This window comes from Homarus americanus, unplaced genomic scaffold, assembly GCF_018991925.1.
Source record: "Homarus americanus isolate GMGI-L3 unplaced genomic scaffold, GMGI_Hamer_2.0 scaffold14072, whole genome shotgun sequence".
NCBI lineage: Eukaryota > Metazoa > Arthropoda > Malacostraca > Decapoda > Nephropidae > Homarus > Homarus americanus.
Genome location: NW_024754528.1, coordinates 484773 through 508883, shown reverse-complemented (window position 1 = coordinate 508883; position 24111 = coordinate 484773). Strand labels below are relative to the sequence as shown.

Genomic DNA, 24111 nt, shown 5'->3' with positions numbered 1-24111 from the left:
ATTGCTCTTGTTGCAACCAGGCCTTCCACACGTGACTCTTGTAGTGGATACTCTCCCCTACTACTGCCGATTTGTCACTTGCCGTCCGCCTACCAGCCAACCAGCAGCGAGTTCCACAGACCGGGCCTCGCTTTCGGACTGCGCGGTGATTGGCCAGTTACCGCCTTCACCTCAGCCAATCAGCAGCGCCGCTCACTTCCGATCTGTCTTTTCTGATCCGGCATAATCGTATGAATACCCTCAGCCTCGCATATCTGGTTGAGCCCGGATACTGTCAATCTCTTTCTTCCCTCTTTTACCTTAATCCTAAACCAATGCCGCCCCCCACCCCCTTCCCCCCCTCCCCCAAATTGCCACCAAAGAACTTCCAATCCTAATCCCTGTCCTCCCACTCAGCATAACAAGCAATAGCCCTCTACCTTATCTACAGACGTCAATGTTCTCTTATCTCCCAGTTTGAAGACTTACAAAACGTCGCCCACGCTGTAAATGTTATTCTTGTTGTGCTCCTTCAACTGTGTTGTCTCACCTGCTCCACTATGTCTGTAAGAGAAAGAGGAAATCCTCCAACGCACAAGAAAACTCATCACAAGTATACAGTACAAGGTACTGTTCACCAGAGAAGAGCCCCAATATGAGGCATCTTTAAGGCTAAAGACAAGTTACAAACAACTGTAAATTTCCTGGATAGTTGAGAAAGTGGGGATAATGCTTTCAGACCCAGGGCTTTGTCGTACACTGCAGGGGCAGATTCAGGGTGGGTCCTGGGGGTCTAGACCCCTCCTTTTATCAGAGAATTCCAATACTTTTTCTTTAATGCAGTACAGTATTGTTCTCAAGGTATTTTTGTATAGTAAAAAGTCATTCCTATTTACCTCAGAATATCTCTTAATATCATATACACATGGCTTAAAAATGGCCTCAAAATGCCCATGATATTGGTCAGATTTAAATAAAAAATAAAACCGGGTGGGGGAGGGGGAGGCGGCTTGCAGCCCACCCCCCGTGCACTAGATGGGCTCACTGTGCTTGCCATGTTCCCCCACCCACAACTTCTTGGACCCCCTTTTGTTATTCCTGGATCCTGTGTTACCCTACAGTTTATTTGTTTTATTCTGGCTATTCTGGTTTCCTCCTGTACAGTACTAATGCTGGACTAGAAATGTCATAAAAAAAAAGGCCAGCTAACTGGTCATTCAGGTAGTCAGACCAAGCAGCTGGTAAGCTGATAAGTGGTGAATCAATAATATAAATGGTAGTAATCATTTCTCAGAAAAACTTTGACCATATTATCAACAGAACACTGTTCTTCCAGACTTATTGTTAGGAAAACTCTGTTCTTAAAGTCTTATTGTGAAGAAAGGCCTGTTGTAACAGTCGTATTGTCTAGGAAACACTGTTCTTCCAGACTTATTGTTAGGAAAACTCTGTTCTTAAAGTCTTATTGTGAAGAAAGGCCTGTTGTAACAGTCGTATTGTCTAGGAAACACTGTTCTTCTTGATTTATTATCAATAAAGCATTGTCCATCCAGGCTTATTGTCAACAAAGGTACTGTATTTTTGGTGGTTAACTACAGCTTACTCCATTATAAGGCGCTGGTTCTCATGTTATCAAAGTTTGGAGGAATTTATGCCTAACTCTCTCAAGTGGCAGATTATGCAAATTGTTGGTTGACTGGTACAGTTGGGGATATGTTCCTACACCCCTGTAGTAACCCGTGTCTCCAAACGGCCTGGTCGCAGTACTAGTGTCGTTATTTTTGAATAAATAGGTATTGGTCGTGTATCGACGGATGTGATTAGTGGATTTGGTTTGCTATAGATCATACAGGTTGGCCGTTTGGAGACACGGGTTACCACAAGGGGTGTTGGAACACATTTCTGCAACTATATGTAGTAAGCCATCTCTTACTGCTCTTGTTAATTATTATTAGTAATATTTCTTCATTTAGTCCATTTGATTCAGAGCATTAATGGATGCCTTTATGTTATAATTTTAACCATTTCAGTTTTGTTTTGTTTTTTTGAAATTCTTTCCAGTTTCTTTCTTCAACAAATCTTGGCTGTACCGTAATAAGTAAAAAAAAATGGGTTTGTATTACCGTAAGTGTTACAGTACTTTCTGTCAACTAATAATCATGTATTACATAGTACAGTACAGTACTGGATAGTATTAGCTTTCTTTACTTTGTTTTAAGAGGTAATTTTCCCACATGTTAATTTCATTCTTTTCCTTTCAGATGTTGGGGATGACACTACAACACAGGATACCTCAGGTACACCATCCTCGCCCACTCCCAGTAACCAAGGTGTGTAGCTCAGTAATAGTAATTTATGCATTATTTTATAGGCAAATATGCCCATGTGTGTGGGTGTATGTGTGTTTGTAATAATAATAATAATAATGTGTGCATGTTTTTGGAGTTTTTTATCTGATGGTGATAAAAAAGGATACTCCTTATTTTAGTTTATATACAGTACAGTATGTACAGTAAATGTATGCGTTTGTAAACATTGGGACGGTAAGGTGAAGTTTCTACTCTAGTAGTATGAGTTGTATACTGTAGATGTTTTATTGGTTGATACTTTCTCTTCCAATTAGATTTACTGCTTATCTCTTGACAAGGTCTTCCACTTTAAGAGATTTGTCCAACAATTTTGATGTTGATATAAATTGACAGTTATTTTTTTTCTGGATAGACATTAATGTTTGTGAGGAACGTGTTTTCCATACTCACTTAGTTTCCAGGCCCTGGGTCAAGCAGTTGTCAAATGATTTTATGACCCCCCCCCCCCAGGTGAATTAATAGCGGTGTGCACTCATTCAAAGTCTTCAAAAAATAAAGATTTGTTTTCAAGAAATGCAAAAGTACGGTACAGTACAGTATGGTGCTCAGCTCTTTGAGCCAAAAATACTTCCAGTACAGTACAGCAAGTCCGCGCTTAACGTCGTCCCGCTTAACGTTGTTTCAGTACCACGTCGCTAAACTTAAGAGACCAAAAAAAATTTTAACGTCCCGATGATCTGACACTACATCATTTTGTGTCGTCACAGAATACATTCTACGGTGCATCACCCTCTCGGCTCATCTCAGTGACTCGCCACCCTCCTCCGCTCCCACCCTCCTCCTCCGCTCCTGCCATACTCCTTCCCTCCCGCCATCTGCCTCCTCTGCTCCACTACCCACTCGCTCTACCACCTCCGCCCATCGATGAGTACCAATACAAACTCAGTAGTAGTATATGAATGCAATATTTTCTATAGCTGTATTTTATCTATTTCTTATGGGGAAAATTGATCCGCTTAACGTTGTTTCGTATAACGTCTTATTTTTAGGAACGCAACCCCGACTTTAAGCGAGAACTTACCGTATTGATTAACATCTTTTTGTTTATATCTGATTCTTACCTCATCTGGATATCAGTAGGTTTTCATAATAATAAGATCAAGTAAAGGGTAAGAGTACCTTTTAACAGGTACAGGTAGAAAAGAAATGCAAGTTGAATCCAGTTCTGCACTGTAGGTCATAGGTGGATCCAGGAATGGATGTGTGCAAGGGGTGCTTACCCTTCCATGATGCTTATGGTGTCCTTGTCCAAAAAATAATTACTGTACAGTACTGCAATAAAATATGTTTGAGATCATGGAACATAAAATCATACAAGAATGTTTTTTACTACTGTATAATATTACTATATATATATATCCACAATAGAAACATGGACAGGATAAATCCCTTTTCATGTGTGGTTTTATTGAGATAAAAAACAAACAAAAATCACTCAAGGTATATTGTGTTGATAATGACTGACGACCATATATTAAACTTCAGGTTTAGTTGGACCATATCTCCTGAAGAAGGAGACTCACTGTTCAACAGTGTTGGATCAGCTACTTAGAGATGATACCTACACTGATGTAACACTCACAGCTGAGGGACAGAGTTTAAGAGCACACAGGGTAAGTCTCTGTTATTTTATTTTTATTTATTATATATCCATCTAACTATCATGGAATCTTGTGCAGAATTTTCCCCAAATTGTGTGAACATCTTCCAGCACAGATGAGCTTTAACCGTGCAGTTGTCTTCCTCAGTATACACTGCCAATCTTCTTTCAGAAGTAACACAATGTGCAGAGTATACCTACATTTATCTTTTGTATACAGGTCGAGGATCCTTTATCTGAAATTAAAAAAAAAAAAAAAATTTTGAATGCACCTCCACCCTCACTGTGCAACATGTGAGTATGAAGGCATATGCTGTGCGATCACCCACCATGTTAAACGTACACATGAAAGCTGCAATAAGATGTTTTAGCAGAGCAGCTGATTAGACCAGTCACCTGCCACTGTCTTAACCTGTAACCCACAAACTTCTGTGTTCACACCCACATAATGTACTGTGTACAGTAACATCCACTATAAAGAGTCAAATTATCTGGCAATACTTTCATGCATAGAACTGGCTGAATTTCAATTGGGCCATTAGCTAACTTAAATTTTATTAATGCAGATAGTTTATGAATACAATACAGTATTGTATATATATTGCCTACATTTCAATACTCTTGAAGTATTAGGAAGCAGGCATACAAACATATGACGGTTCAAAGGAGAATACCTAGTGATATCTCCGTTAGCCAGAATAATTAGTGCAGAGCAGTTCCAGGATTGAAAGATCACCGGGTGTGGAGACAAATTGTCTCGTCCCCATAAAAAATCGCACATACCGGAATCTTTCAACGTACTGTAACTTGTACTGGGAAAGTTTTTTGAGAGTCTAAATTATGCATCTCACATGGACAGACACAGAGCTCTATTTATTTATGTAAACACCACTGTACATGTACAGTTACCCACAAGTATTCTTACACACCTATGGTTCTTGTGTGGGCCAAATTATCTGATAACACATTCCTGTAGAGAACTGTCAGTATTCCAAAATAACCTATTATATAAGTGTAATTCTTACATATACTGGATGTTTATTTGTTGTGTATATTTCAGTAATGACAGATCTTGAAACAGCAGGTCTGTTTTATGGATAAATATACAAGTTGTTGCCGGCTGATACTGCAGTTGTCTTACTGTGCCTTCCCCCCTCTGTCCCACCTCCCCTCCACCCCTTCCATCTCATTTAGTGTTACAATTGTTTGAATAGATCTGTGTGGAACTATATGATAAATAAACACAATGGGCAGAATTTGGTATTTGCTGAAACAGTTTTGTGAACACTGGTTCCATATACAGTACCAATCATTCCTCTCCTCCCCCCCCTCCCTCATCTTGTGTTCAGAAGTTGTGACGCCAGCCCAAATATTACCTCAGATCTGTCCAGCCCGACACAGAACACAAGAAAAGGACCTGGGTGTGTATGTTGACACTTAACCAAAGTTCTCGGCCCATTGTGAGAAGAAGGTGAATCAAGCAACTAACTAGTAATTCTTATATAAGAAGGTCATTCAGATATCTAGACTAACACCCATTTTGGTAAATGTATGAAAAAACCTTTTATATTTTTGGTCAGTGTTAATATTTTATTAAATACAGTGCAGTATTTTAGGGAACTGTATATTGATTAATGTTCAGCTGCAATTTACTGTATCTTGGCTGTCTGTCACATGAATTTTGGTGTGGAAACTGTTTATGCAGAGAGACCCTTGGGTTGTATCAATGTGAACTGAGGCAACTATAGACCGGTGAGCCTGACCAGCAGAATATGTAAAGTACTTGAGAGTATTATCAGAGATGCCGCAATGGAACATCTACTACGAAACAACCTTACAAAGGATTGCCAACACGGTTTTATGCCGGGGCGCTCATGCTTAACACAGTTGCTCAAGGTATTGGATATTTGGACCCATATTCTGGAACGGGGTGGTAATATTGACAATATTTACCTAGATTTTGCCAAGGCTTTCGACAGTGTACCCCATGAAAGGCTGAAAATCAAACTGGAAGGGTAAGGAATTCAGGGAAATGTCCTAGCGTGGATAGAAGACTTTCTACATGACTGCAAGCAGTATGTGGTGATCAATGGCACGAAATTGTCATCCGTACCTGTCACAAGTGGGGTACCACAGGGCAGTGTATTGGGCCCACTGTTGTTTGTTTCTTTCATAAATGACATGCCTGACGTTGTACACTCTTCCATACAAATGTTTGCCGATGACGCCAAGTTATTTCGGGAAATCAAGAACCAAGCGGACTGTGAAGAGCTGCAGAAGGACCTCTGTGGGCTCCAGGAATGGTCGAAGAAATGGCTGCTGAGATTCAATATCACGAAGTGTAAGAGGATGCACCTGGGGCGTACCAACGGTAAGGAGGCGTATCCTATGTCCCAACGGGATGAAGAAACTGCACTAGTTGAGACAATGTGAGAAGGACGTAGGTGTGTATGTTGACAATGAGCTGAAGTTCTCGGGCCATTCCGAGAAGAAGGTAAATCAGGCAAATAAATTATTGTGTCTTATAAGAAGGTCATTCAGATATCTTGACGGTTCGTCCCTCGTAACGATCTTCAAGAGTGAAGTGCTTCCCCATCTGGAGTACTGTCACCCCGTCTGGTCCCCGAGATATGCTAGGCACTGTCAGTTGGTTGAAAATGTTCAAAGGAGGTCCTCCAGACTGGTGCCTGCACTTCAGCACCTCAGCTACCCTGAGAGATTGGAGCGCCTGAACTTGCCTAGCTTATACTACAGACGGGCAAGGGGTGACCTAATTGAGGTGTATAAGCATCTCAAGGGGCACTACTCAGTCGAGTGTCCTTACTTGGAGCTGGCGGACGCTCGCCCCACAAGGGGTCACAGCTCAAGGTTGAAGAAGTCGCAAGTCCAGAAAACTGTGAGGGCAAACTTTTTCAGAGTGAGGGTTGTAAACTCTTGGAACAATCTACCAGAAAGTGTTGTGACGGCACCGAGTGTGAGCTCTTTCAAGACAAGACTTGACCAACACTGGAGTGGGTTCAGGTACATTCAGGAGCCGGTGCATGCCCAGTACTTGCCAACAGTGCGTGACAGAGACGTGACTGATCGCCCGGGCGGCTAGCGAGCCGATCTTTTGGTGAAGATGGTAAAAGAAAAGGAAAAGTAATCAGAGACTTGACCGATCGCCCAAGCGGCTAACGAGCCGATCAGTGGTGAAGAGGATAAAAGAAAAGATATCCTGTAAATGTTAAGGCTTATTGTATCTGAAAGAAGAGTTCCTTAATCCAGAGTGTGTGGCTCTAGGAAGTGCATAAGTTTTCTGCTTCTCATTTGTACTCTTGAGTATAGAGTAATGGGCTTCGTATTTTGCTGCATATTTGGGATATTTTCTGGACACGACCTTCTTTTATTTAATTATTTAGGCCTTTCAGAGCATGCATGAGATTAAAGGGATGAAAATGGCCCCTAATTCCTTTCTCCTACCTAAGAATGTAGAGTAAATAATCATGGTCCTGAGAGTCAGTGACTGGCCAGAGACATCACAGGTCCCAAAACAGCCACCAGATCTGAATTTGGATTTCAGTGGATGTGAAGGTTTATAAATGTCAACCTTGCAGTAAAATATTGCCTGTACAATTAATACCTCTCTTCTGTGGGGTATTCCACCATTCCTGGACAGTGTTAGGCTCTGTCTGGTGTATCTTCTAGGCCACTCATTTCATCTCTTTGTTTATAAAAGTGGCCTACAAGCCTTAATCCTCCATTTGTAAAAATACAATATTACTGTACCCTGTGTAGTTGTAGTGTATCTTGAGGACCTTCCCCTGTGTATTTGAGTACCCAACAGTGAGACACTCATACTTTTCCAAGATGTCATCTACCACAAACTGCCATATCATCTAGGATATCATTTGCTACACTACTGGTTCTAATTAATGGCTTACTCTTCTAAAAGAATAAACAATATTTTTTATGGAAATTTAAGTAGGATGTCAATAAAAATAGCATTTTAATGCAACAAAATTGTAATAAGTGTGACATTTTCAAATATTTTGTTCCATAGGTTGTCTTGTGTCTGGCCAGTCCATACTTCCGTCAAGTTTTGAGTCGTGAGTTAAATATACAGAGCGTCGTCCTTCTGCGGGATATCAAGTTCGCTGAATTACGCAACATCATTCATTTCATTTATACGTGAGTATGTTTTTGTTTACGGTTTATTGGAGAATGATGACCATGTTTAGTTCTATAACATTTATTTTGTTGTCCTCCTGTTGTATGTACAGTACAGTATAACACCTCTCATTATGTTACTTGTGTAATAGGTTCACCAAGTCTTTGGTTAGATATAAGTAACTTTCTTCATTTATTTTTACTCAGTTACATACACATATCATCCTACTTACATATTACAAAAAAGTAAAAGAAATAATTGTCATAAGGGCAAACACATAAAGGGAATATACATTTCTTTGCATACACATTGGGGGGAGGAGTATCCCTGCTGGTCTGCGTTGCTATGGTGAAGCTGGAAGTGCTGTACTGTACAGTATATGCAAATGGCGAGTGTGTTAAACTTTTATTTACTGGTTTTAGCTGCATTTTTTTTATCTAAATTGTATACAAATGTTTTTTGAGGGCACATTTGTTAAATAACCACATCCACCTACCACTCCAGGCCAAGCTGTGAGCTATGTTATAGTTATTTCTCAACTCCTAATTTTGGGTGAATACATATAATTTATATTTATTTATTTATATTTTACTATTTTACATGCACTCTCAATCTTATATATAAAATGTACAAAAATAAGATATATAATTATCTTAAAGTTAAAAACATAAAAGGGAATAAACTTTGTACATTTGTTAAGAGCAGTGAGGGATCTCAACTGTTCTGAGCCGTCTCCTGTGTGTATTGAAACAACAGTACAGTACAGTACAGTACAGTACAGTACAGTACAGTACAGGCATATTGACAAATTTCTTTGTCCAGCAACCAAATGACAATAGAGTATTTTTTGTTGTAACTTATTTATTGGTATTATTTTTATTTATTCCTCACATTTACTGATACTGTATATATTATTTTTATTAAACTATGGCTACAGGAGGAAAATACTCATCAAAGTTTTTCCTAATACAATACTCTGCTGAAAAGGGGTAATTTTTTTGGGGCCATTGGAGTGGTACTGGGGTGAACTGGTCCACTACTGACAAGTACTGTAGAAGTATTCTTATTATTTTTACACACTCTAGTTATGGATAAATATAAATTACTTATAATTTTTTTCCAATTTTATTATTGATGGAGGAAGGGGGTTTGTCATAACCAGTGGTCCCCAACTTCTTATAGGCTCTGGGCCACATTTGCCTTTGGAAATATAGTGGAGGCTACCAACACTTTGGATCTACTTTCAAGAAAAAAAAATCATATAATTATATACAGTTATTTGCAGTTTTACACAAGTCTACCTGTTACCAGTTACATACTGTTTACAGTTACTCTTTCAGGCTGGTTCTCTCTCCCTCTGGGCCCTGTCTGGGGTAAAAACATGCGTCCTGTACACAACAGACTCGGGATAAACGGCAGTTCCTCTCTCTCTCTGAAGTCGAATCAAGTTATTACATATTTTCATTATTTTCACTCACAGAATCTGAAATATTTTTATAATTTTCTAATAAACCTTTGTGGGCTCCATAATATGGTTCCGTGGACGCCATGGTGCCCGCGAACTACAGGTTGTGGACCACTGCCATAAAGGGTGAAGTGGTCAATCTTTGACCATTCACTATGCCACTTAGGTGGGCCATATAGAACTGTGTTACACATTATTTCCTAGAAATCTTTTACACCCCCCAAAAAAAAAGTTTATTTATATTTTATTTTTGTTTACTTTCTTTTGTGTATGGGTATGACACTGGGAGCAGTTTGCATGCTAAAGGAGTTAATTCCAGCTAATAAGTTTGATTGTGGGCCGTCTTGACTCACATTGTATGGATATAGCATACTGTAGGTTTTGTTGTTTTTCCTAAAAGGCACAATTGTGTAGCCTAAGTGGGAGGGATGCCATAGTGAAGCCTGAATTAGCTGTGTAAATAAATATTTTTTAGATGTTGATAAGAGGTTCACCGAGTTTCTCAAGAGTGATCAGATGTGCACATGAAATTATCTTTAATGATAATATGTAGTGAGTGTGAATGGTGTGTCCACAAGGGTGCAGTGGTGTTAATGCCAGACTGCTGGATGTTGCTGACTTATAAGTGCACTGTATGTGGAGGTAATCATATGGCCTTAGTAAGACGAGATAAACTTAACAGTGTTGATTTATCCATGGACTGTGTTGCTGAATTCTATTACCAGGGTGACAAGATCAGTGCCAGTGGGGGTGCTGAAGCCTGTTCAGTTGCAAGAGTCAGAAGTGGCTACGGGGAAGTTTAGGGAGCCTTTACTTAGAGTGAGAGGACCTTCTTTTTCTGTGTGCAAGGAAAGATGTATACAACTGGTGTGAGAAGTATGATGTTGTATGGCAGGGAAACATGACCAGTGAAAGAGGATGACATATGCAGGCTTGGGTGAGCTAAAATGAGATGTATGTATCATGTGGCACTGAAAGATAGGGAACCCTGTTTAGAACTTAGAAGGTGGCTGGGTATTGAAAGTCTTGACAAGCTTTTGCATAGAGGTAGGCTGAGATGGTTGAGGCATGTGGAGAGAATGGAGGAGACCAAATTGTTCAAGAGATGCAGGAACTACATTGTGGAGGGAAAGACATCTAGAGGTAAAACAAGAATTACATGGGGAAAGGTTGTAAGAAATGTTGAGAGAGGCTGCAAGAGACTGCTCAGTAGAGAAAGCTGCTATCAGGTGATCATGGCTAACCTAGACAAATGTGGAAAGTGGCTTTAAAACGACAATAAAAAGAGTTGGTTGTGTTCTCTTTTATGTTCCATTGTGGAACATGAAGGAACCCTTCAGGGTATCTCTCAATTGGCTTTTAATGGATTGAAACTGAAACTATGCATGTATTATATGTACTGTGGTTAGAAAATTTACTAATACAAATAAGGAGTTACCACAGGGCTGTAAATAAAAGCATGAGGAGTGCATTCAAAATTGAGTGTGCAGAGTACAGGTATATAAAAATAAGAGACTCACACACATGTTGCCTGTAGTATTCTTAAGGTAAAAAAGATTCAACGGGAGGCCAAGCATATTAAAAAAATAAATAAAGTGGCAGCATTAATCAAAGTATATATATATATATATATATATATATATATATATATATATATATATATATATATATATATATATATATATATATATATATATATATATTATTTTACTAATCAGTGTTATAATTAATTTTTATATTTACCATTTTTATTAATTAATATTTTGAATCCAGTCACACCCTTGTGTACTGTGCACTATATGATACACTTACTAAATGATTATTCTGCACCTTTATTGGGTTATGCAATATGACACACCAGACCAAGAAATCTGATAACACTCATCACAGCTTCTGTCACAGTGATAATGGTGGATGGTTTCAGAGCCAAGGGTGCACAATGTTTTTTGTGATTGTACATACAGTACAATATATATATGATATATTTATTGAAAATACTGTACCTATTACTGTATATTACAGAGGAGAAGCTACAGTAGATGCATCAGAGCTTGAATCCTTCATGAGAACAGCTGAAATGCTTGAGATTTCATCACTGTGTGAAGGTCAGAAATGTATAACAGGTCGTGGTATGCAGCCACATGGCAGCTTCAGCTCAGGGTTTAGTATTGCTGACTTTGAACGGCTTGTTGGAACTAAAAGATCAAGAAAAGAAACCTCACCCACTCCAAGCAAAACCCGGAGAGTTTCAGGTAATTTGGATGTACAGCAATTCATCTGAGATGTTTTTGGTAAATATATCTGTGTATAAAATTTGATGTAGAATACAAAGATTAAAAGAATGAAGGTGATTTCATAACTACAGTAATCATTCCACTTGGCAGAATAAAGCATACTGGCCAATTTCACGAAATCGAATACAATTATGCCTTTGGCAATGATGTGGTTATGTTCATGAAATCCACTTCATCCTTGGAAATTTTGTTGTCAGAGATAGATTTAAATGGGAATGGGTTTCAGTCCTTTATTAAGCCTTCTTCCAGTGTCTTGGAAAAATTTATTATGTTCTGAGAGTAATAGAATTTTGGGAACGTGGCTGCGTAAATTCTCCGATTATTACGAAGATAGATATTTTTATATACTGTAGAGTACCTGTAAAGGAAAAGTCCTACCTAATGAACTAAAAATATAATAAAATCAAACATAAAGACAGTCCCATATTATATAAAGAAAATATTCTGTAGTACTGTACTGTATACAGAAAATCTACTTCTTTCTCAGAACTCAGTTGTCAGAGGTAGATTATTTAATATAGAGTAAATGGGAATAGGTTCCAGTCCTTCATTATTTTGTATTTGGCTTACACCAAAAGTGAACAGAAACTGCTGTAATAAACAATACAAATGATATATGGCACATCATAAACTACTATAGGATTAATTTTATGCTAAAAAAATATCTTCTTCCACTCATAAGCCACCTTCTGGGTCATGCCAAGAGTGGGCTGACAGTTCAGCGAGTCAGCCAGAGAGTGTGTGTCTGTTTGCCGCACTGTGTATATGCCATGATGTCACACTGGGAGGGGGGTAGTCTAGCACCACAGAGGTAACAAACTGTACAGGTATTAAAGTAGAAAATAGTTGTTTTGAACTAAGCTTAAATTTAATGTGACAATCAGTGGTGAAGAGGATAAAGTAAACTTACACAGAGGTGTATGTGAGAAGTAACTAGCCAGATGTGCTTTTGGCAAACCTCCCACTGCCTTCACACACATGTTTACTTCCTACACATGCTCTGTATTTTTCTTATTTTACAGTTTTATGTTATATTTTCTTTATTTCTAAGTCACATTAGAATTCTGAAATTATTTTTGTTACAACTTTTATAGCTTCATTACATGTAACAATGACACCCCCTAGTGGGAACCATCTTTAAAAGGAACAATAACACAGCTCACAGCTTGACCTGGTAGGGAGAAGTTGAGATCTCCAACACCACACCCTTCTCCTGCGATCGTGGGTTAATTCCTGGGGACGTAAGAATTTTTTTTTTATCTTATGTTTTTTATCGTGCGTTATATATTGTCAATATGTAAAATAAATTTCAAAATGACCAATGATTTGCTTGGAAAAACAGGAAAATTTTTTTGTTAAGTTGAAGAGAGTCTTAAGCAAGATTTTACCTCCACTGAAAACAGAGAGAGACTAACGCTTGTTTGGTGTGTTAAAAGGCTGGATGGCGCGCCACAAACTAGTGACTTTACCTTCAATTATGTTCAATAATTGTTAAAATGACTAAAAAATTTAATATTAAACTTTTAAAATTATTGAATAGTATAAACTTCTTGATATTTACTAAAATAGTAAGGAATTTAAGCCCTAGAACCGATTATTGTATTGGCGGACTAATACTGCAGCTGGTTGACCGTCAAGTGCAAGCGAAAACTTGTTGAGGTCGGCTCGTAAGAAACTCGTTAACCGAGGGATTGCTCGTTAACCGAAGTTAAGAATCTTATGGTAGGTAACTCGTTAACCGAAATCTCATTAACCGAGGCGCTCATTAATAAGACACACTTTTTGGTCTGAGAAATGGCTAAAAATAATCAGCCTGCGTCCTATATGTGAATTTACAGTCTCCCGTAAACTAATGAATTCCCCCGTTTTGTCTCCAGTAGGCTAAATTCTACCTTATTCAACTCCAGAATTAAAATTACTGTATGTTATTGCTTACTTAAACACATTATTATTATTTTTAATTAATTAAAAAATAATAATTATTGTAAATATAAAAGCTCAATTTATAACTACTGTAATGATGATGATAACCCGAGATGATTAACGTCTGTAAAGCAGACAGGCTGTAGGTAGTAGGCAGCTACCAAACAGGGAGGTACTACCGCCTGGGAAGATATTGGAAGCATAATGTATTGTATAATGGTAGACCCTGCTGCCATGTGAGACCAAGTCCCAGGTTGCTGATCTGACTTTCTGCCTCATTTACACACAATTGCAGGGTCTCAATTGTTTCTCTTACTTTGACAACACAACATACATACTGTATATTGTTTCTCACTATTGATCTTTTTTTAATTTTTGTATTTTTTATGGTATATTATTATTATTATTATTATTATTATTATTATTATTATTATATTATTATTATTATTATTATTATTATTATTATTATTAATTATTATTATTATTATTATTATTATTATTATTATTAATTATTATTAATTATTATTATTATTATTATTATTATTATTATTATTAATTATTATTAATTATTATTATTATTATTATTATTATTATTATTATTATTATTATTATTATTATTATTATTATTATTATCCCCCATGCCCTGATGTGGGTCAGTGACCTGTGCCTGGGTTGGCTAATCCCCATTGTAAAAAAAAACAAAATAAATAAATAAATAAATAAGAAATAATATGAAAAATTAAAAACCTCTTCAGAGATAGCTAAGCAGTAACCATTTCTGAACTCTACAACCATTACAAATTATTAAGGTCATATCTGCAACATTTAGTTTTAAATTACAAAAACCTGTTAAAAATGGATATTAACAGATAACTTTCTTTTCACATTTGTGTCTGTTAACATTCCTGGCGGCATTGTAGCCAGGTTAGACTCATCACTGTAACCACCAGGCTACTGGGACTAGCTGTGAGGTGTTATAGTTGTTTTTCATCTCGTATTTTTGGGCAGATATATGTAACTTGCTTCAGTTATCTTTCCTGTACATAGTTACATGTACACACCATCCTATATACATATTGTGAAAAAAAGTAAAAGAAATAACTGTCCTAAGGGCGAACACATAAAGGGAATATACATTTGTTTGCACACGAGTTAGCTGGCTCATGGGGGAGCGGGAGGAGGGCGCGGCATGTGTAGGAGGGGTTGTTGCTAGGGAGTCGGCGGAAGTAGCGTCCTTGCTGGTCTGCGTTGCAATGGTGAGTTAGAGTATATGCAAATGGCGACTGTGTTAAACTTTTATTTACTGGTTTGGCAATACAGTATTTTTTTGTTGTAACTTATATGTTGGTATTATTTTTATTTATTCCTCACATTTACTGGTACTGTTTTAACCTAGTTAACCTAATTGATTCATAAATTGAGCGATACCTGTATTGTACTGTGTATATGATAACTGTTCACAGAAGCCAGAAATAATGTGGTAAATTACTGATGAGTGACATTGTGAGTAACACTGATGTGTAAGGAGACTGTGAGTAAGAGGGGATGGTGTTGGATGCCCTCAACACAATTTTGAGCAGTTTTTGCCTTACCCTAACTCTACCATATTCTCTAAATAATGATGTCAGGAATAGTAGTGAAAATTGGACAGGTTTAATTATAATTTTTTGTCTTCTAGGTGAGGGTCAATCTTCTAGGTGTTCATCAGCTGAACCAACAGCCACCAACAACCCATTATCACTCATAAAAGAAGAACCTGACTGTGAGAATAATACTACATTTCAGAAAAAAAAATCCAAAAGTTTAAAAGAGAAAGAATTGATAGATATAGAAGAAACAAATGAAGAAGCAGGTGGGGGTGGAAGAACAAGAAGAGAATCCTCTGGGTCTGTGGGAGGATTTGCAGCCATTGCAGGTGTTCAGAAGGTTTCATCTGATACAGATGATGTTGGTGAAGTCTTTCCCTCTACTTCTGAATCATCACCAAACTCACAAGGAGAAGAATCCCAAACACAGAGTCCAGTTGCTAGTGTCTCTGACACAATAGCTGCTCCGGGAAGGTGAGTACATATATTTATAAATTGGATATCAATAATATTAATATCAAATAAAATAAGTTAAATGAAACTCAATAAAGGACATTGTATTTCATGAAAGAAAGTACACCAGTCGCCCTTTGTGGTTCAGTGGCACAGGACGTAACCTTGACCTACATTTCTCGTGCATCACAGTGATTTAATTTATTCATAACAGTTTTGAACCAAGCCTCATGTTGCTGGCAAGGGTGGAGGGATGGGAAAATGTAAAAAGTAAAGAAGATTGCACCACCTGGTGATAGTGCCTTCTGATGACTTCTACTCGCACTTTCGTATGGAAATACAGGTACCTCGCATTTTACACGCGTTTGATTTAAGCGTTTTTGGAATAACGCGATTGTTCAATTAATACCAAAACCTAATTTACGTGCACCTATTTTTTAAACAACGCGCTCATGATTTTAAATTTGCCCCGTATTCACCTGGCAGCGGAGTCGCATGTGATGCCTGGTGAGGTGATTGTAAGTATGACTATAAAGTTAGTCATATCAACATCAGTGATTTTAATATTATTATTAATAATTATGATAATAATTTAATAAAGATTATTACTACTAATGATGATGAATATAATGATGATAATGAAGTATACTGTACAACAACTGTGACGGCGTCCAGCAAGCTTCCCGCTTTCTCAGTTCACATCTGCACTACTTTTTCTGTGTTTATTTGCCTTGTGTGTTTATCACATATCTTTTTAGTGTTAAATGCTGTTTTCCCCATTGAGCATGTCTGGAAAATATCCATTGTCCCCTCTGGGGCGCCTAAAGCTAAAAAGGCAATAAAAACAATCGCAGTGGACGTGAAATTAGCCGTGATCAACCGCCTTCAGAGAGGAGAGCGTGTATCGAATGTTGGCCGCGTGCTCGGTTTAAGTGAGGGCACTGTTCATACCATTTGAGACAATGCTGAGAAAATAAAGAACAGTGCTCAATAAGGGACATCTGCAAGTGCACGAAAACCTCTTATGCTCGGAGTTCTACAATGGAGCCCATGGAAAGGATGCTTAGTACGTATATTGAATATAAAAATCACGGCAACGTACCAGTCAGCATGTTGCAAGCCCAGGCAAAAGCGTGTGCGTAATGTATGAAGAGCTACAAAGGGATGAAGAAGGCCCTGTGAAACCATTCACTGCTAGTTCTGGTTGGCTCGCTAACTTCAGGCAAAGATACGGGTATCACAACATCAGGATGAGTGGGAAGGCTGCATCTGCTGATGCCGTGGCTACCAAGCAGTTCGTCGGGACTCTGAAGGGTGTTATGGAGGAGGGAGGTTACTCTGCAAAGGAGATTTTCAATCTGAATGAAACTGCTCTATTTTGGAAGAGAATGCCAGCACGAAAGTATGTTTCTCGCAAGGAAAAACAGCACTGGGCTTTAAGGCTGCTAAGGATCATTTTACCTTATTGTTTGGAGGTAATGCTGAAGGTGGCTGCAAATTAAAACCAGTGATGGTGTACCACTCCACAAACTCACGTGCTCTCAAGGGTTATTCTAAACATCTCTTACCTGTTCATTGCTTTTAAAATAACAAGGGGTGGATTACTGATAATCTTTTCTGTGAATATGTTGTATCAAAGCTGAAAGATGAGTTGCGTGAATATTGTGATCGCCCCCGGACATCCACCTTCAATTCAAGATCTTTGTGAAAACATTAAAGTTGTCTCTCTTCCACCGAATACGACATCCCTCATTCAGCCTATGGATCAAGGAGTGATTAGTACGTTTAAGGCTTATTATCTCAACAAAACATTTGATGCTTTAGTGAAGGCTACTGATGATGGTAAAATGACTGTTAAAGAATTCTGGAAATCTCTTGACATTAGAGACTATAATGTTTGTTGGTGAGGCATGGGACAAAGTTAGTCGTTCGTGGATGAATGGAGTTTGAAAAAACTGTGTCCGCATCTTGTGCATGACTTTAGAGGTTTTAGTGTTGAAAGTGATCTGTCTAAAACCAGAGAAAACATTGTGAGTTTGGCAAAGAAAGTAGGTCTTGAAGAGGTGGAGTTAGAAGACGTGCAGGAGTTATTAGACTCATAAAGAAGAACTTTGGCCCCAAGATTTGCTTGACTTAGAAAAAGAGCGGAAAAATGAGGAGGAAGGAGAGAAGAAAGAGGAACCTGAGGTCATTCGAACTCTAACAGCAAAGCTGTTGACAGAGGCATTCACTTTAATTGAGCGTGGTTTGGCTATTATAGACGAAGATAATATAAATAGTGATTGTAGCTCAAAAGTTAGTAGAAATGTACTTTTGGCTATGCAGTGCTACAAAGAAATCCTGCAAGAAAAGAAAATGAAACCCACCCAAAAGACATTGTTCTCATATTTCAAGAAATCTGACAGCAATGTATCTCAGCCATCGACATCTGGCATCTCCAGACCACAGCCTACCTCAACCACTGACTTGCCCATACCCTCGCCTCCGCCTCAGTAGCCTCCCTCCTCAACCCTCCCCTACACCACCTTTGTCAAGCAGTTGTCAATGTGAGTGTTATTTATGATGTATTTACTATTGTTTTTTCTTTATGAATGAGTAAGATAAAATAATATTTGTGAGTTACCTGTACAGTACATGATGGTTCCCCTAACCTGTACCATTTACATGCATCCTTATGGGAAAAATCAGTTTAATTTATGCGTTTTTTTTAATTATGCGGTGATTTTCAAGAACATAACCCCCACGTAAAAGGTGGGTGTAATTATTTTATCGTGATTATTCGTATAAAGTTGTTTAAAGATAATTTATTTTCAATGCTATTGTAACAAATTCCACATTTTTATCTCAAATCACAAACTTGCTTTGACTCATTATTTACATTTATCTCTTTTGTGGTGACCACCACATGTTTATCTATGTGGGTGATGTAATATTTCCTCTCTTTGGCACAGTCATCAGGTGGTAAGTACACAACAATCCATAGCTCATGTCTTCGTATTCATCACTTGGTCCTTGTCTCATGAGGTTCTTCACTTCTGACCACTTTACCTACCTGATCATCATTCTCACAATTGCCAGAGAATAAACCAGGAATCTCATCACCTGCATGTGAAGTAGGGTCCACAACAGGAGCACATATTGTGATAAACTTACTCCTGACATGATTTGCTTTCCACACTCAAGCTAGCTGGGAAGCACATGTCTGCAAAGTAATATTTGTTTCATGCTTTTCTCTGCACTCCTTTATGGGTCTTAATGAGTTTACGACTAAACTTCAAGCAGCTGAACTGGTCTTTTAACAGAGTATTAGTTGCTGGCAAGTGAATATGAATTATGATGTGTACTAGATGCAGAGATGTTATTCACATTTATTTATCAACAATGAGTTGTATTTTTCTATCTTGTTGATAGTGAAGTGTAGTACACAATGAGCTAGTGGCTGTTGGGAAAATTTTATGGATGTACTTTCCTTAGAATATGACAAAAGGTTGCAGTTTAGTCACCTTAATGAACATGTCCGTGCAGTTACAAGTTTGGGCCATGTTTGTGAGTTTCACTTCCTCACTCCTTTCTTTCTTGTTTTCAGATGTCCGTATTGCCCTCACCTAACCCAAAAGTATGAAGGAGTGGCGATGATGCGACATCTACTGGTATCACATCCTTGCAAGCCGGCTTTTCCCTGTGACTCTTGTTGGCGTGTGTTTGTGAAGAGAATAAACTTCAAGAATCACCAACAGAAATGCCAGACATCTCTCAGTTAGGTCTTGTATTACTAGAGTGTAAACATGGAGTTCACGAGCTTATATTTTACATATACAGTAATCCCTCACCAATTGTAGGGATTATATTGGAGAATTCTCCTGCAGTTGGGTTGGCAGGGGCTGGGTCTAATGGGGAATAAGGGGTTTAGAGAAATGACCCCTGTGAAACATAGCTAAAGTCGTATAACGAACACCTCACAGTTAAAAATAAGTACGGGTATCCCTCCAGTTACAGAAGGTCAAGTTATGAAAATTACAATAATGGAATAGAAAAGTGTGAAAAAAAATTGAGATATAGAAGAAAATTTTGCATAACAAAATATCTTACAGAAGTTTCTGGAGAAGGAATGGGGAAAAATATATAACTATTGCTAACTTCCAATATTTCACTTCACTAATTGACTACATAAGACTGTATATAAAGACATTAAGAACATTTCTATACTTCAGTGACATACATTATTTAAAATGTAATAGCCATCTGGGCCAACAGGGATGATACAGGAAGGCTGGCACCACTGTACCAGTTACTCAAAGTGCTGCCACATCCCTTAGGGCAATGTATACTAGACTGTCTGTAACATTATGAGAGAAAAAACTATTATATTCAATTTATTGACACATTAAGTTACACTGTACTGTAATGTTGCACCATTATGTTTGGTGGCACAGGAGATGCAACATTAATATAAGGAAATTTTTTTAAGGATTTGTGCCACCTCCCTGCCAGTACTGTACACTAAACCATTGATGTATCAAAACTTGCTATATTTGTGAAGTGTTTGTCTTATAATCATAAAGAAACTTACACAAGGATATTAATTATGGGAGAAACTTTACTGTACAATACCCTAGAATATGTCCAAACAGTGGCAACTTAAATACAAAACACAGTTGATAGATTAAAGCGTTCTGGACAAAGTGTCTTTGCATCCCTACTTGTTTACTTGGCTCTGCACCAACAGTCATTCATCTCACATAGACCTTGTATCAACTATCTAAACTTGGCTGTTCTTTTCTGATTTATCAGTGCATCCCTTATAACCTTAAGTGCAAAGCAAGTACTAATCCTTTGAGGATGGTGATGGCAGCCCTCTGGTCATTACCCACTAGATGGGATAATATCAGAAGACATCATAAAATATTTGAATTTTGCTTACCACAAATTTCTGGTTTACACTATCAAAGGCAGTTACCGGGAGAACAAGTAAAGAATTACTCCAATCCCATGTAGCAACTTCATGAGTGGACACATGACTTTCGGAAGCCAACCCACCACCATGATCTTCCTCCTCATCACTCAAATTCCCCTAAGATTTATTACCGTAGATTCACTTGTCAAACCTTGAGGAAAGTCACTACAATATACTCTCATTTATTCAACAAAAAAGGGGTTCTGGGTCACTTGGATTACCGAAAAATCTTAATTAACCGAGTTTGGAATATTTTGACATTGTTCGACAATTTCTGAATTTTTGTGTTCAATTATTCATTTGCTTTTGTTCAGTTTTTGCACCTTGCCTTGGCTGTCACATAAAATAATTTTGTTATAATTACTGTGCAAACATATATATTTTTTTCTATGTATGTACAGTAATAATAAAGTAAATAATAGAGTAATAAATAAATGTAACACTGCACGGTGAGCTGACAAGGCAAGGAGTGAGGTGATAGGCGAGAGATGAGGTAACGAGGTAGGAGGTGCGGTGATGTGATAAGGCATTTACACAGCACATTGTCTTATAGCAATTTAATATCTAATTCTATTTTAAAATTATTTGATACATGATGGCTAGATTTAGCGACTTTTGCAGTTAGACAACTGATCAGTGAATAAACCAGAGCATATGGAGATGCACAACACATTACAATAATATTTATTAAGTTCTGAGTGGTAACAACAATGGTGCTTGAGAGATGGTGAGTGCTAGCAACATTGTTAGGGGAAGTAGGAATGATCAGCTGTTACTTTTACCTTTTGTCCTCTTTGCCACTGATCGGCTCATTAGCCGCTTGGGTGGTCGGTCACATTTCTGTCATGCACTGTTGGCAAGTACTGGGTATGCACTGACTCCTGAATGTACCTGAACCTGCTCCAGTGTTGGTCAAGTTTGGTCTTGAATGAGCTCACACTCGGTGCCGTCACAACACTCTCTGGCAGATTGTTCTAATGAGTTCACAACTCTCACTCAGAAAAAGTTTGCCCTCACAATTTTCTGGGCTTGTAGCTTCTTCAACCTTGAGCTGTGACCTCTTGTGTGGTGGACGTCCACCAGCTGCAGGTATGTACATTCGATCGAGCAGTGCCCCCTGAGATATTTGTACACTTCAATTAGGTCGCCTCTCAGCTGTCTGTAGTATAAGCTAGGTAGTTGCAGGTGTTCCAATCTTTCTGGGTAACTGAGGTTCCGTAGAGCAGGTACCAGTGAGGCAGCTCTCTTTTGGACATTTTCAATCAATTGACACTCTCTAGCATACTGTACCTCGAGGACCTGACAGGGAAGCACCTCACTTTTAAAGATCGTGACGAGTGACAGACCATCCAGATATCTAAACGACCTTCTTATAAGACTTACTAGTTTCGTTGTTTGATTCACCTTCTTCTCACAATGGCCCGAGAACTTAAGTTCATTGTCAACATACACACCCAGGTTCTTTTCACATTCGGTCTCAATTAATGCAGTCTCTTTGTCCTGTTGGGACATGTGATACGCTTCCTTACCGTTGGTGCGACCCAGGTGCATCCTTTAGCACTTCGTGACATTGAATCTTAGCAGCCATTTCTTTGACCATTCCTGAAGCTCACAGAGATCCTCCTGTAGCTCTTCAGTCTGTTTGGTTCTTAATTTCCCTAAATAACTTAGCATCGTCCACAAACATTTTTATGGAGGAGTGTATAGCTTCTGGCCGCTCTGTAAACAAGAGACCTGGAATATATTTGTACTATGGCACATTAGCTCATCTGGGATCAAGTGTGGGATTTTGGGGGGGAAATTCATTATTTTTCAATAATGTTTTATTTACCCGACACTAAATGAACCGATATAATATGGAAATTATGGTGAAATTGCATACGGTTGTATTAAAGGGATCGTGGGCTGACGAGCACTGGAGGTGAGTTGCCCTCTCTTTCCTCTGCCAACCTCCAGTTCCTCTCCTGAACTTCACACCTAAACATACAGTATCTTCATATACTTCATATTACTATAATTCATTCATCATACTCTATTTCATAATATATTTATATAACAATATCAATTACTTCGGAACCGCTCGGTTAGTTCAGATTCATTTTGAATTCAAATTGTTTATTCATTTTATAAAAGAACATACAAATTAAGCTCAAATGCGAATTTTAACGATCAGAATTAACAGGATACAGTGTATCTTCATGCATGGGAGGGTCATCCTTGTCTCCAGAAGCAAATATAGTGGTGTCTATTTCCTCCTGTGTAGGGCAACGTGCATGAGTGGATGTGGTACGTCTTGGTTTGAGCATAACCCATCCATTAAGGCCGTTACACACCGGATGTCATGCTAGTTACGCTGCGGATTTTCGGTAGCAATGCTTACTATGTGAGTGTTCACACCAAATAATATGCAAGCCATGTACAGGTGTTTCGAGAGAGACACTCAGTATCGTTGCATCAGTCAAGATGGAAGGCAATGCACTGTAGTTTATGAGGAAGAGGAGGAAGTTTTACTGCTGACTCTAGGAATGTCTAAGAAAAGAAAAAGGAAGTGGGTACATGAAATAAATGTGAAAAGACCAAACTTTGGCAAATACTGTGCAACCATTTTATGCAGGAGCTTTCAGTTGATGAAAAAAGATTTAGACTATTTCATATTGTCCCACGCTCAGTTTTATATGGAATAGGCTTACATAAATCTGTTTATGTTAACCTGGGGGTAAATAATTTCCAGATAAATTATGATCCACAGATCTAAGAAATAAACATTAAAGTAGTGAAATAAGTGGAACTACATGAAAATTAAATGTATTTTATCAATAAAGTCCTTACAATCACAGTCATGGGATTTAGGTATCTCCTCCCAGCTGTTGTCCTTTCGTAACACGTCTGTAATTATCTGAAATCATGTCATATAAGCATGGATGCTTCCTCACTTCTTCATTAAGTTGCTTCATGGTCCACCTGCACTGATACACAAAAGTAAATGGTAATATGGTTGGGAATGACCTTGAAGCAGGACACTAGCTGCCATCACTCAACTGTCAGTCCTAGACTGCCAAAATGCTCCAGTGTGCATGCACAACGAAGCCATGCCAAGGAAAAATCGTGGAGGAGGCAGTCTAGGATGGTACATATCTGACGTCACAGATGTCGGATATGTACTATCGCATCCAGTACAGGTTGACAATCCCTTATCCGAAATCCTTGGGGCCAGAGGCATTTCGGATTTCAGAATTTTTCGGTTTTCAGAACAGGTTAGGTTTTTTTTTTTTTTTTTTTTATATATATATAAGCCCACCCGGGCATAGATCACTGACCCACATCGGAGCCTGAGGGGG

The 24111-nt window shown here is 38.2% G+C and overlaps 1 protein-coding gene across 2 annotated transcripts in view; it reads left to right on the top strand.

Moving 5' to 3' along the window:
* The window catches only part of LOC121855819, a 58449-nt gene extending 36769 nt beyond the window's left edge, over positions 1 to 21680 (top strand). Inside the window, exons 4-9 of one of the 2 annotated variants that reach the window (XM_042350938.1) lie at positions 2241 to 2309; positions 3834 to 3961; positions 7991 to 8118; positions 11586 to 11815; positions 15459 to 15840; positions 19406 to 21680. In XM_042350938.1, coding sequence (XP_042206872.1) covers positions 2241 to 2309; positions 3834 to 3961; positions 7991 to 8118; positions 11586 to 11815; positions 15459 to 15840; positions 19406 to 19580 — 1112 coding nt within the window. In that variant the 3' untranslated portion in view covers positions 19581 to 21680. Of the gene's footprint in view, positions 1 to 2240; positions 2310 to 3833; positions 3962 to 7990; positions 8119 to 11585; positions 11816 to 15458; positions 15841 to 19405 lie in introns of those variants that run through there. The other variant, XM_042350940.1, reaches the window with a different exon arrangement.
* Positions 21681 to 24111: the final 2431 nt, after the last annotated feature.